This window comes from Scyliorhinus torazame, chromosome 12, assembly GCF_047496885.1.
Source record: "Scyliorhinus torazame isolate Kashiwa2021f chromosome 12, sScyTor2.1, whole genome shotgun sequence".
NCBI lineage: Eukaryota > Metazoa > Chordata > Chondrichthyes > Carcharhiniformes > Scyliorhinidae > Scyliorhinus > Scyliorhinus torazame.
This window is the reverse complement of record NC_092718.1, coordinates 204,757,837-204,772,171: the sequence shown is the minus strand read 5'-3', so window position 1 is coordinate 204,772,171 and position 14,335 is coordinate 204,757,837. Positions and strand designations below refer to the sequence as shown.

Here is a 14,335-nt window from a genome sequence, read left to right as displayed (position 1 = left end):
AGTCAGACAGAGAAACCACACTAGGGTTAGCAGAGAGTCGAACTCACAGAGAACTTTGCTAACTGTTTAACAGGTTCAATAAATGGGATTGAACTAACTTCAAGGTTTGGAGTATCTTTCAGTTAAAGCTGCATCCATTTGCAGCCCGTGTTATCTCAGTGTGCTTAACACGGCAATGACGGGCATGGGAGGTGGGGCTATGAGTTTACATTGTGTTGGCATGGGGCTATGAGGGGGCATTGTGTGCGGGTGGAGGGGTGAGGGCTTGAAGACCTGACAGCTTCTATAACAACTGGGGTGGGATTCTCCGACCCCACGCCGGGTCGGAGAATCGCCGGGGGTGATGTGAATCCTGTCCCCGCCGTGTCCCGAAGTCTCCGCCACCAGAGATTCGGCGGGTGTGGGAATCGCGCCGCGCCGGTCGGCGGGGGTGGGAAATGCGGCATGCCGGTTGGCGGGCCCACCCCCGCCGATTCTCCGGCTCGCGATGGGCCGAAGTCCCGCTGCTGGAATGCCTGTCCCGCCAGCTTGGATTAAACCACCTTTTGAACGGTGGGACATGGCGGCGCGGGCAGGCTCCGGGGTCCTGGGGGGGGGGCGCGTGGTGATCTGGCCTCGGGGGGTGCCCCCATGGTGGCCTGGCCCGCGATCGGGGCCCACCGATCCGCGGGCGGGCGTGTGCCGTGGGGGCACTCTTTTTCTTCCGCCTTCGCCATGGTCTTCACTGTGGCAGAGGCGGAAGAGACCCCCATCCCCAGCGCATGCGCCGGGATGACGTCAGCAGCCGCTGACGCTCCCGCGCATGCGTCGCCCGGCGAAGACATTTCGGCCCCTGCTGGCGTGGCGCTAAAGGCCTTTCCCGCCAGCCGGCGGAGCGCAAACCACTCCGGCGAGACTTCTGCACCCTTGGGGCGGCCCGACGCTGGAGTGGTTCCCGCCACTCCATTACGCCGGAACCCCCAGGCCCGCCGGTAGGGGAGAATCCCGCCCCGGTTCCAGAAAACTGGGGCGAAATTCTCCGGAAACGGCGCGATGTCCGCCGACTGGCGCCCAAAACGGCGCCAATCAGACGGGCATCGCGCCGCCCCAAAGGTGCGGAATGCTCCGCATCTTTGGGGGCCAAGCCCCAACATTGAGGGGCTAGGCCGACGGCGGAGGAATTTCCGCCCCGCCAGCTGGCGGAAACGGCCTTTGTTGCCCCGCCAGCTGGCGCGGAAATGACATCTCCGGGCGGCGCATGCGCGGGAGCGTCAGCGGCCGCCAACAGTTTCCCATGCATGCGCAGTGGAGGGAGTCTCTTCCACCTCCGCCATGGTGGAGACTGTGGCGGAGGCGGAAGGGAAAGAGTGCCCCCACGGCACATGTCCGCCCGCGGATCGGTGGGCCCCGATCGCGGGCCAGGCCACCGTGGTCAGATCGCCCCGCGCCCGCCCAGGACCCCGGAGCCCGCCCACGCCGCCTTGTCCCGCCGGTAAGGTAGGTGATTTAATTTACGCCGGCGGGACAGGCAATTTATCGGCGGGACTTCGGCCCATCCGGGCCGGAGAATCGAGCGGGGGGGCCCGCCAACCGGCGCGATTCCCGCCCCCACCGAATCTCCGGTGCCGGAGACTTTGGCAACTGGCGGGGGCGGGATTCACGCCAGCCCCCGGCGATTCTCCGACCCGGCGGGGGGTCGGAGAATGTCGCCCCTGATGTGGACTTTTAAAAAAGAATTTATTAACGTTTTCACAAAATATCAACAACAAAATGTAAAAGGAACCCAATAGAATTAAATACCAAACAAAACAAAACAACCCAGTGCCCCCCTCCCCCTATACATAAATAATAAATTAACACCCGCCAAAACACATAGCAAATATATACACCCCCTCAGATCCCCCAGTATAGACAAACAACCCAGTGCCCCCCCCCCCGCCCTGCTGCTGCTGACCATTGTCTACCGTTCTGCCAGGAAGTCTAAGAACGGTTGCCACCGCCTGAAAAACCCTTGCACCGATCCCCTTAAGGCAAATTTCACCCTCTCCAATTTGATAAACCCCGCCATATCGTTGATCCAGGATTCCACGCTTGGGGGCCTCGCATCTTTTCACTGAAGAAGAATCAATCGCAGGGCTACCAGGACGCAAAGGCCAGAATACCGGCCTCTTTCGCCTCCTGCACTCCCGGCTCCTCTGCAACCCCAAATATTGCGAGCCCCCAGCCCGGTATGACCCTGGATCCTACCATCCTCGACACCGTCCTCGCTACGCCCTTCCAAAATTCCTCTAGCGCTGGGCATGCCCAGGATATATGGGTGTGGTTTGCTGGGCTCCCTGAGCACCTAACACACCTGTCCTCACCCCCAAAAAACCGGCTCATCCTTGTCCCTGTCATGTGTGCCCTGTGCAGCACCTTAAACTGTATGAGGCTGAGCCTCGTGCACGAAGAGGAAGAGTTCACCCTCCCTAGGGCATCTGCCCACGTCCCCTCCTTGATCTCCTCCCCCAACTCCTCCTCCCACTTACCTTTCAGCTCCTCCACCGAAGCCTCCTCCTCCTGCATCACCTGCTACGTTGCCGAGATCTTTCCCTCTCCAACCCACACCCCCGAGAGCACCCTGTCCTGTACCGTGCATGGCGGCAGCAGTGGGAATTCCACCACTTGCCGCCTGGCAAACGCCCTTACCTGTAGATACCTAAAGGTGTTTCCTGGGGGGGAGCCTGTACTTCTCCTCCAGCTCACCTGGGCTCGCGAACTTCCCATCCACAAACAGGTCCCCCATCTTCTTATCCCCCCCCCACCTGTGCTACCCCAAAAACCCTTAATCTATTCTCCTTGGGACAAACCGGTGGTTCCCCCGTATCGAGATCCACACCGAGGCCCCAACTTCCCCCCTGTGCCGCCTCCACTGCCCCCAGATTTTGAGGGTAGCCGCCACCACCAGGCTTGTGGTATACCTCATTGGAGGGAGCGGCGTCATTGCCTGCGCCTCCAGAATTGTACCCACACAAGACGCCGTCTCCAGCCTCTTCCATGCCGCCCCCTTCCCCTCCATCACCCACTTGCGCACCATCGCCGCATTGGCGGCCCAGTAGTACCCGCAGACGTTGGGCAGCGCCAGCCCCCCCCCCCCCAATCCCTACCCCGCTCCAGAACTCCCTTCTCACCCTCGGAGTCCCTCGCGCCCACGCAAACCCCGTTATGCTCCTGTTGACCCGCCTAAAGAAGGCCTTCGGGATAAGAATGGGGAGGCACTGGAACAGGAACAAAAACCTTGGGAGCACCGTCATCTTGACTGACTGCACCCTACCCGCCAGGGACAGCGGCAACGCATCCCACCTCTTAAACCCCTCCTCCATTTGCTCCACCAGCCTCGTGAAATTAAGTCTATGCAGGGCCCCCCAGCTCCTGGCCACCTGGACCCCCAAATACCTGAGGCTCCTCTCTGCCCTTTTTAGTGGGAGCTCGCCAATCCCCCTCTCCTGGTCCCCTGGGTGAACCATGATCAACTCGCTCTTCCCCATATTGAGCTTGTACCCTGAGAAATCCCCGAACTCCCTGAGGATCCTCATTACCTCCGGCATTCCCCCCACCGGGTCCGCCACATATAGCAGCAAGTCGTCCGCATAGAGCGACACCCTATGCTCCTCCCCACCCCCTACCAGCCCCCTCCAGTTCCTCGACTCCCTCAGTGCCATAGCCAGGGGTTCAGTCGCCAGTGCGAAGAGCAGGGGGGACAGGGGACACCTCTGCCTCGTCCCTCGACACAACCGAAGGTACTCAGACCTCCTCTTGTTCGTGGCCACACTCGCCATCGGGACCTCGTACAACAGTCTAACCCACCTGGCGAACCCCTCCCCAAACCCGAACCTCTTCAGCACCTCCCACAAGTATCCCCACTCTACCCTATCGAAGGCCTTCTCAGCGTCCATCGCTGCCACTATCTCCGCCTCCCCCTCCCTCACCGGCATCATAATAACGTTCAGGAGCCTCCGCACATTGGCGTTCAACTGCCTCCCCTTCACGAACCCCGCCTGGTCATTGTGGATGACCTGCGGCACCCAATCCTCTATTCTCGTGGTTAAGACCTTCGCCAGCACCTTGGCATCTACATTTAACAACAAAATCGGCCTGTAAGACCCACACCGCAGGGGATCCTGGTCCCGCTTCAGGAACAAGGAGATCAGTGCCCAGGACATTGTCAGGGGCAAAGCCCGCCCCCCCTCCCCCCTTCCCTTGCCTCATTGAAGGTCCTAACCAGCAACGTGCCCAATAGGTCCACTTATCTCTTGTAAAATTCGACCGGGAAACCATCCGGCCCCGGTGTTTTCCCTGCCTGTATGCTCCCTATTCCTTTGGCCAGCTCCTCCAGCCCAATCGGGGCCTCTAATCCCGCCACCAGTCCCTCCTCCACCTTCGGGAACCTCAGTTGGTCCAGAAAGCGGCCCATCCCTCCGGCCTCCAGTGGGGGCTCGGACCGATACAGTTCCTCATAAAAGTTCCTGAAGACCCCATTGATGCCAACCCCACTCCGCACAACCCCCCCTATCCTTAACTCCCCCGATCTCCCTAGCTGCGTCCCGCTTCCGAAGCTGATGCGCCAGCATCCGACTTGCCTTTTCCCCATATTCATAAATCGCCCCCTGGGCCTTCCTCCACTGCGCTTCTGCCTTCCTGGTGGTCAACAGGTAGAATTTGGCCTGGAGGCTACGCCTCTCCCTCAACAGTCCCTCCTCCGGCACCTACGCATACCTCCTGTCTACCCTCACCTTCTCCCCCACCAGCCTCTCCCTCTCCCTCTGCTCTCTCCTCTCCTTGTGGGCCCTAATGGTGGCCTCCTACCTGTCCGAGACCTGGAACGATCCAATGCCGGATCCAACACCGTGTTAAAGTTCCCCCCCCATTATCAGGCCCCCCACTTCCAAGTCCGGGATCCGACCCAACATGCGCCGCATAAAACCCGCATCGTCCCAGTTCGGGGAGTACACGTTGACCAGCACCACCCTCCCCCTTGCAGCTTACCACTTACCATTATGTGCCTGCCGCCATTGTCTGTCACAATGGTCGATGCCTCGAACGACACCCTCTTTCCCACCAAGATCGCCACCCCCTGATTTTTGGCATCCAGCCCCGAATGAAACACCTGGCCTACCCACCCCTTCCTCAATCTTACCTGGTCTGCCACCTTCAGGTGTGTCTCCTGGAGCATGACCACATCCGCCTTCAGCCCCTTCAGGTGCGCGAACACCCGAGCCCGCTTAACCGGCCCGTTCAGTCCCCTTACGTTCCAGGTTATCAGCCGGATCAGGGGGCTACCCGCCCCCCTCCCCCGCCGACTGGCCATAACCCCTCCTCGACCAGCCACGCGCCCGTGCCCCATGCCCGGCCCGTTCCCCACGTCGGCAGACCCCTGTCCCAACCCCTCTACTCGCTCCAGCTCCCCCTTGACCATACCAGCAGCAACCCGGTTCTCCCCCCCCCCCGCCTCCCCAGCTAGGACCCCTCCTACCTGCATTGCTCCCCCCATTGCACTCCCGCAAGTCAGCTGACTCTCGCTGACCCCGACCACTCCCGCCCCTCCTTCGACTCCTCCCATTGTGAGATTTCCACTCCCCCTCCATTACCCACTTGCAGGCTCTGCGCCTCCCCCTTCCATCCCAAGCGCGGGGGAAAACCCACGCTTCCCTGCCCTGGCCCCGCCTCCTCCAGCCTTCAGCGTGGGAAAAAGCCCACGCTTTCCACCTGCCCGGCCCCTCCTCCTCTGGTGCAGCTCCTTTTACAGGTCCAGTCCCCTCACCCCCGACTCGGGCTCACCCTCCCCCGCGGGGCCCCACCCCCCCCTACCGGCAATCCACCCCCTACTCCGTTTACTTGCCCCCCTCCAAGAGCCCACCCGACAGACCCCCCATCCCGACCCTCAGTTTGTGTCCAACTTCTCGGCCTGAACAAAGGCCCACGCCTCCTCCGGGGACTCAAAATAATGGTGCCGGTCCCTGCAGCATGCCAAACTTCACCCCCTTCCTGTGCAGCACTGCCTTCGCCCGGTTGTACCCGGCCCTCTTCATCGCCACCTCCGTGCTCCAGTCCTGATATATTCGAACCTCCGCGTTCTCCCACTGCTGCTCCTCTCTTTCTTGGCCCACCTGAATACGCACTCCCGATCAGCGAACCGATGAAACCGCACCAGCACCGCCCGCGGCGGCTCGTTGGCCTTGGGCCTCCTCACCAGCCCTCTATGGGCCCCTTCCAGCTCCAGGGGCCCCTGGAAGGACCCCGCTCCCATCAGCGAGTTTAACATGGTCACCACATAGGCCCCCACTTCCGACCCCTCCAGCCCCTCCGGGAGGCCCAGGATCCGCAGATTATTCCGTCTCGACCAATTCTCCATCTCCTCGAACCGTTCCTGCCATTTCTTGTGGAGCGCCTCGTGCGCCTCTACCTTTACCACTAGGCCCAAGATCTCGTCCTCGTTATCTGAGATCTTTTGTCGGACCTCACGGATCGCCACCCCTTGGGCCGCCTGGGTCTCCAGCAGCTTATCAATAGAAGCCTTCATCGGCTCCAGCAGGTCCACCTTGAGCTCCCTGAAGCAGGGCTGGAAACCTGCTGCTCCTGCGTCCACTGCATCCACACTGCCTGGTCCCCGCCCGCCACCATCTTGCTCTTCTTCCCTCGCACTTTCTTTGGGTTCACCACCACTTTTTTAGTCGCCCCGCTCCTGGTCCAAGCCATGCACTGTCGGGGGAATGTTGCAGTCTTCTTCCCACACGGGGAAATGTCAAAATAATGCCGTTGGGGGCCCTGAAAAGAGCCCAAAAGTCCGTTCCAAGCGGGAGCTTCCTAACGTGCGGCTTAGCTCTGCATTGCCACAACCGGAAATCTGATGTGGACTTTTAACCACCCTACCTCAGCACTTGTCTGTCTGTGTGGCTGCCTATGGCCTGCTACGCGCCTCGGTAGCACAAATCCAGCCCAGTGTGTTGGCACGTTCTTGCATTGCATCTTCACTTATGTATTTAAAAACAATTTCAGACAGAAATTATAGACTAATTGCTGCTCAATTCAGAAATAGATTTGATATCATTGTTAAAATCTGTATGCTCTTGATAATTTCATTTTATAGCTGTGTTCTGCCAACTCAGTCTTTCTGAATTTTATTTAACCTTGGCTAGGGTTCTAATGAATAAATTACAGTGCTTGGCAGCAGTTTCTATTTTGTATTTGGCCCACTGTAGCTATTATATTAGCATCTAGTGCTGGTGAAATTTGTACCAAACATTTTGAATTTTTTCCACTGAATACTAATACACTGGTTGATATATCAAGCCTGTATTTGCTATTTCCAACAGGACCGTGACCTTCCAAGGCTGATCAGAGGACAGGTACACAGATGCATGGGGACCTATGACCAGAGAAGAAACCTTTTTAAATGTGTATCTGTTCGGTCTGCCTCGACTGTAGAACAGAAAACCTTTGCTGAATTTGTCAGCGTAGCAGATGCTGAAATGACACAGTTTGTTCAGACATTAAATGAAGTCTGAATGCTTCTTCATAGCCAATGTCAAAAATGTGCCATTTTTTTTTGTTATGTAGGAGACTGAAAGAAAGGGCTCTGTAAAAATGCAGTTTGCAACATGAATTTCATACTGTTTCAAAACTTAACAAAAAATTACAACTATTGATTGGATAAATGTGTTTTGTGAATCAACAAATTTTGATTGAACCTTCAAATCCTTTGTTTTAATATCAAATTTATGTTTGCAGTACTGAGTTGCTTTCAACATATTTGAAGTGCCTGTTGAGGTGCAAAAAATCCATTGCAGTGTTCTTTTGAAAAAAATGGGGTTCAGACTGCTAACTTGTGATGCCTCTGTGAACATACACAAACCTGTTTCTTATCCAAGTACATTTTTTTGTTTACCAACAGCTCTTTAAAGTTCTCCCTTGTATCATTTACTGATATGCTATACTTACAATTTAAAGGGTGCATTTTTCTCTCATTGATTGAAAGTTGGCACTCAAGGAAGAAGTTTAGATAAGTAAAGAACAAGAATCTAAACTTTGAGATTTGTTTCAATATTACGCAGAGATTTTTAAAATTTGCTCCTTGTCTCATTGCCGACATTGGTTTGTCAGTAAGCACCATATCCGATGTGTCATGATGATCACAAGAGGATTAATAATTGTGACATCATTATTACAGGGTTATTGAGACGTAATCAGCATTTGATTACAAGAAATGTTATGTTGAATATGTATTATCCTACAAAAATCAATAACAAATTTTGCCTATTGTGCCACAATCGAATAAACTTCAATTGTTTTTATTAAAACCCACTTTGTTGTTGCATTTGTTGAGTTGTTACTCGGTTGTAACAAAATTCTAGAATTCTGAGCAAATACTCCTGTAATAGTTTAAAATTTCAAATCCAGGATTTACATTAATGGAAAGGTATTTTGTTAACTTTGCATCAAGATTGGTTGAAATTTTAAGCTAGGGTCTATTGTCCAGGGCTAAAATGCAGCTACTACCATATGACTCTTCAATATGGGAGTTCACAAATTCATCTGGGATATCTGAGGGAAACACATTAATGACCAAGGAAGCCAGTGGTAGGAAGGAAAAGGTTTATTTTTCTTTACACAATAATTTGCCCACGGCAGTAATTATCTAGAATCGACCATCATGCCAGTCCCTGCTCAGGCCGGCTTTTATGCTTGATTCTAACGAGCCCCAGCTGGGTGGGCCTCTGCCCCCTACCTGGGAAGCCCGTATTCCATGAACCCCACGTGGAGATCTAAAATGGTTTCCTCATGGGGGCTATGACAAACACAAAGGGGGAAATGGAAGTCAAGAGTGAAGCTAAATATGTAATGTATATAGACAACAACTGTTTATAAATATGAGAAAAGCCAATGAAAAAGATTTCCCCCCCAAAAAAGAGTGAAGCTAAATTGCACCAGCTTTCTAAATCTACTGGGTGTTTACAAGTGGCCTTAGTAATGGTATGGTAGCACGCACAGGGATAAAGAACTGGGACATGTTGGTTTCAAAATTTTTGGATGCAGGAAAGAAAAGTAATATTAAACATGCCTTTTCTGTAATCCTAGGTGCAACATCATTAAAGTTGGCAAAGGAGGTTAGCCTGGTAGTTTGCAGATCTCAGTGTGCTTTATCACAAGATAGATGACACATGATTAGGGTTATTGCTTCTTATGTGGTGAACGTCCAGTCTTGGCTGGGTAACTGTGAGGGGAGTATGCTAGAGACCATGTACTATTCACAACGGTAGTTTGGAGGATGGGGAGAAGGTGGAACACTGGGGTTCCAGGCAGCCACAATTAATAGTAGCCATGGAGCCAAATTGGGAGAGGAATTAAATCTAAACAAAGTGAACCAGTTAGAGGCTGGATGTTTGATGAGCTGTCCTCCAGATAAGAACAAGTTTTCCGTAGAATTTGTTGCTTGCAGTGACAGAACAAATCCTGGTCTCTCTTTCCTAATGCCATAAGTTTTTTTGTGGATGAACACCTGAGTCAACTAAATTCGCAAAGACCCTAAGACGTGATCTCAGCCGAGAGCTGATTTAGAGGCATATGGGGCTGGATTTGCCATTTTTGAGCCTAAGTGCGGAGGATTTGTGGCGGGTTTTACGTCAAAAAATTTGGCGCCACCCCCTCACCGATCCTGTGACCGCACCGTGTAAACCTCCCGGTTCCCATGATAAAAATGGCTGGAGAATGGCCGGGCCCGTGGCCACGCATGCGCATGGCGAGGACCTACAGCGGTCACGCCGTAAAACATGGTGCTGGCCATGCGAGGACCCGACCTGCCAGATACTGTCCCTCTGGCCACCCCCACCAGTCTCCCCAGCCCTCGCGGAAGTCCCCATGGCCAGCAGCATGGCTCCCGCCCAATTGTGGTGGCGCTGGACACAGTCCGCAAGCCACCACGCCGGGTTCCCGACTGCTGAGACCACACGTCAGTCGCATGGTCGGGAACTCGGCCCATCGGTGTGCGATGCAATGATGCCATTTCAGAGGGGGCGGAGCATACAAAGCCTGCATCAAACAGGCGCCGCCCCCAGTTTTGACGTCAGGGAGTGGTGAATCCCGCCCATGGTCACTGCGGCTTCTCAACAAATCTACATGATTACATTTCCAGATTTAATTTTTAAGAATGTCTTATTAAATGTATAATTTAGCTTGCTTGTTAGCAGTAACAGCAACAATACTTTGGGGCGCAAATTACTCTATTGGGGAGTAATTTCACTAGAGTAGTGAACCCAAGAATAAACATCTTTTGATGCTTCTTGGATCTTTGAATTGTTCTGCAATGATAAATGGGAAAGTTCCATAAAAAAAGCGACAGCATGAATGAATAAAAAGTCTGGATTATAACTTGTATAAATGAGATAATGTGATGTAATTATACATATTTTTAACAATCAAGCCTCTGTGACGTAATTTTAAGTAATGGCTTCTTTATAATTAGATACAATATGGGAGCTGTAGACTGGTGATTCGTTTCTGCAGAAAATTACCACCTATTTTCCTTAAAATCATTGACAGTGGATTACTGGTATCTTATCTAAACCAACCATGCTTACTGCGCGCTTGATTTATTTGAAGAATTTTTAACTTAAAAGTCTCATTTGGGAACAAGTGTACATTGTTCTCTCCCAGATTTGTTGCCATTTTTGGCCTATTTCTTCTGATGTGATTGTATGTGTCACTGCATTATCCTTCTACATCTGCACTACTGAATCTGCCTGAAATAGTTGCAAACTAAATGAGTACATTAATTTAAATTGACAGGATTTTTTAAACCTTAAATCCAGTTGTAAAAATCAAATAGATATTGTAGACTGGTGAATTACAAAGAAGAAACAACTTGTCTTTTGATTGATATAATTAGCTTTTGCTTATGGCACCTTTGAGTTATGAGATTGGTTGCACTTGATTTATTTTTTCACAATCACTGGTTACAACCTTTTATCTCCTATTGTAATGATAGGGTAGATTATTAATTAACTGCAAATAGAGAGAGTGAGAAATATATTTTGTTAACAATGCCACAGAACCTTGACAATCAGAGACTTTTAGCATATTCCATTTGCAATAACAAGCACAGGATCTACAGTGTGGGGCTGATTGTTTTCCCCGTGCTCCTTGAGGAGTACGAGCTCCCCTGCTAGGGGCAGGGTAGCTTACCCGTACTTGTATAAAAGGTCGTCCAGTCTGGGACCACCCGACAGGAGAGGGTACCTGGTGAGTTTCTACCAGTACTCATGTATATAATTGTTGTAAAATAAATGTTGTTTACTTTTGCTTACTTTAGACTCCCTGAGCCTTATTAAACTGGTGACGAGGGTAAACCTGCAGCTGTTGACATGCAGCCTATCCAGCTGATACCTCCCCGCATTGATTATTTTTCCCCTCTGGACCACTCTGCGAAGTTGGGTGATTAATGATGCCTCTGTTTGGACGTTTGGATGCTTTTGACCTCGGTATGGAAACCTGGAATCAGTAAGCAGTATGAATGCGATACTTGTTCAGAGCCAATAATATCACAAGCGCCAGACTATAATATTGCTGACGGCCTGTTGAGCACATGCGTTTGGAGTGATCTGGGTCCCCACGTTTCCAGTGACGCCCGACACTATGACTTTCGAACAGCTTGTCGTATTGGTGGGGCAGCATTTCAACCCAACCCCATCTATCATTGTTCAGCATTGCAGGTTCAATACAATGGAGAGATCCACTGGGAGGTCTGTTGCCGAGCTTGTTTCAAGACTTCGGAAAATCGGCTGAATACTATTAGTATGGCACTGTTTTAGCAGATATGCTCCGTGACGTCTGATCTGCGGAGTAAACGACGTTGAAACTCAGAAGAAACTTCTGGGCAAAAGTTCCCTTACGTTTCAACAAGTGCTACAAATCTCCCTTTCTCAAGAAAGTGATGGCTGGACATTGGCCAGGCATAGCCACCAGCGGCAGGTGAGCTGGTGCCCTCGTCATGGTAGGCGTCGACCCCGTGGTAAGGCCTTGCGTTTGGACAACGTGGAAGAGGCTGAGGGTGAGGCCAAGATGCATCTCAATTGTGTGTTGGTGCCCCGTATAGCGCCGATCCGTATTCTATTGCATGTCAGTGACATTTGATCCGGATGGAGTTGGACACAGGAGCAGCTGTTTCGGTAGTGGTGCAACACATCTTTGACCAGATCAAGCAGAGAGTGAATACCTTGTCGTTGATGGGCCATATTGCTCGGTTGGCCACATATATGGGTGAATATTTGCATGTAGGGGGGTTTACACTCACTCCAGTGGTTTACGGCAGTCCCCGCACCTCCCCTTCATCGTGGTGCAGGACGATGGCCCTAGCTCGTTGGGCCGTGATTGACTGCGCCACTTGAAGATTATTAGCAATATGTTTTTCAAGTGGGGAAGGGGGGCTTACGTTCAGTGTTGAGGATGTCGCCCGAAGTTTTTTGGCCGGGCCTCGGTACCACGGCTACTATCCAGGTGTACCCGGAAGCCCAACCCCGATATTTTCAGGCCTGCCCCGGTCGGGGAGGTCAAGACCAAACTTCAGCAGTCGGAAAGTTTGGGGATCATCCAGATTCGCGGCAAGCTGCACAAAGTGCCTTCCATCACGCTCCAAAACACAGCACAAGCCGAGGGCACGCCAAACAGAAAATGGGTGTATTCGTACAGACCCTTTTTTGTGTTAATAGTCACATACTTCCTTGAGGCCTTATCCAAGCATTGTTCATGTGAAGTTTAGGAAATGTCGATCCAGCAGCCAATGATCCTCTCTCCAGGACAGCAGGTAATGGTCTAACCGAGATGCCTGGTCACCGTTAACTTGTAACTGCCACAAAGGCGAACTGTCGGATCCGGCTTCAGCACCGGCACCACCGGCGTTGTTCAGTCGGCAAAACTCACCACACTGCTGATGATGTACATCAGGTGGAGGCAGGAACCCTTCGGCGAGACAATGGTCGGAATGCTGCTGGATCCCAGGACCCAGCTGGGTCCCAGCCTGATGCGGAGCCTGCTTAACAGAGGTACTCGGAGCCGATTGCGACAAAATGGTGCAGCCGCGACATTCAGAGGGAGATGTCAGCGTCACTCCAGCAGATCCATAGCCGAGTGGAGGAGTCCCAGGGGCTACGGGCGCAGTGGATGTCACCGGCAATGCGTGGCACTGAAGCCAACACTACTCAGTGCGACCGCAGTGGAGAGCCTGGTGCACAATGCCAACACCATTAGTGAAGGTGTCCAAGGCGATCGGTGACGGCCATGGCTGAGGGTCTTGGCAGAATATCAGACTCGCTGGGGGATGTCACCCAATACCAGGCTGACCTCGCTCTCAGATGGGCATGGCGAATGCGCTGCAGAGCATGTCCCAATCACTGAGGAGCATTGCCAAGGGCATCGGTACTATGGTGTTGACCATGGGGAGCTGCTGGGGTAGGCAGAGCCAGATGATGCAGGGGCTGCCAGGACTTGAACCAGCTGCCCCTCCACCCCAGGGTGAACCCCAGGGTCCTATGGCCACCCACCGGGAGGAGAGGGCGCTGGGTGCCAACCAGCTCCCCGCGTTCCACTCCTCTGATGAGACTGCATCTCAAAGTCAGCACATGAGACAGGGTGACACGGCTGTGCATTTGCCGCCGACAAGTGCGCCGGGGCCCTCTGGCCTCAGAGGCCCCAGAGGACGTCCACCAGGGCATCGAATTCTATGGGACGAGGTAAGCAGCTGACTGCCTCCACCCCAGATGTGAGTCCTGGGGAGACACCCAGATGGAGCAGTAGAGCTAGGAAGGCCAACCACGTTGCAGATCACTGAGGGCACTGGAGGAGGGGGGTAGGTAAGGGATGGGGAGGGAGGTGGGTTGGGGGGTGTGGGGGCGGCACCATCTGGAGAGTGGGGGATTGTTGAACACATTAAACATTTTTGTGCACAACCATTATGATGACTATCACTTTCTTCTGCAATTCAGGCTGACCACTGAACCCTTTGCCCACCTCTCCAGGCACCCCCCCTCCCCGTGGCACCCACCCACCCTCCGGCCGTGGACATGTCCCTGGAGCTGTGTCCCATCCTCTGGGTGTTCGGATGTTGGCTGCTGCGTGTGTGGTGTTGCCTCCCGCAGTGTTCAGGCACAGTGGCCATGCATCAAAATGTGATTGGGGTCCTAGGCAATGATTCCACATGTTACATGGCCCGGCCACAGAAGCCCTTCCGCCAGGTTCACGTTTTTCAAAAGGAGTACTAATCGGCACCCGCGTGAGAACTTGCTGGGGAGGCCACTGAATGACGGGAGACTATTGGATATGGGGTGAC

General features: G+C 53.0%; 1 protein-coding gene across 2 annotated transcripts in view; it reads left to right on the top strand.

Moving 5' to 3' along the window:
• spata22 (spermatogenesis associated 22) overlaps positions 1–8,285 on the top strand; it is a 168,651-nt gene extending 160,366 nt beyond the window's left edge. For both annotated transcript variants that reach the window (XM_072469744.1, XM_072469746.1), the window contains exon 10: positions 7,332–8,285. In XM_072469744.1, the coding sequence (XP_072325845.1) occupies positions 7,332–7,523 (192 nt within the window). In that variant the 3' untranslated portion in view covers positions 7,524–8,285. The remainder of the gene's footprint in view (positions 1–7,331) is intronic.
• Positions 8,286–14,335: the final 6,050 nt, after the last annotated feature.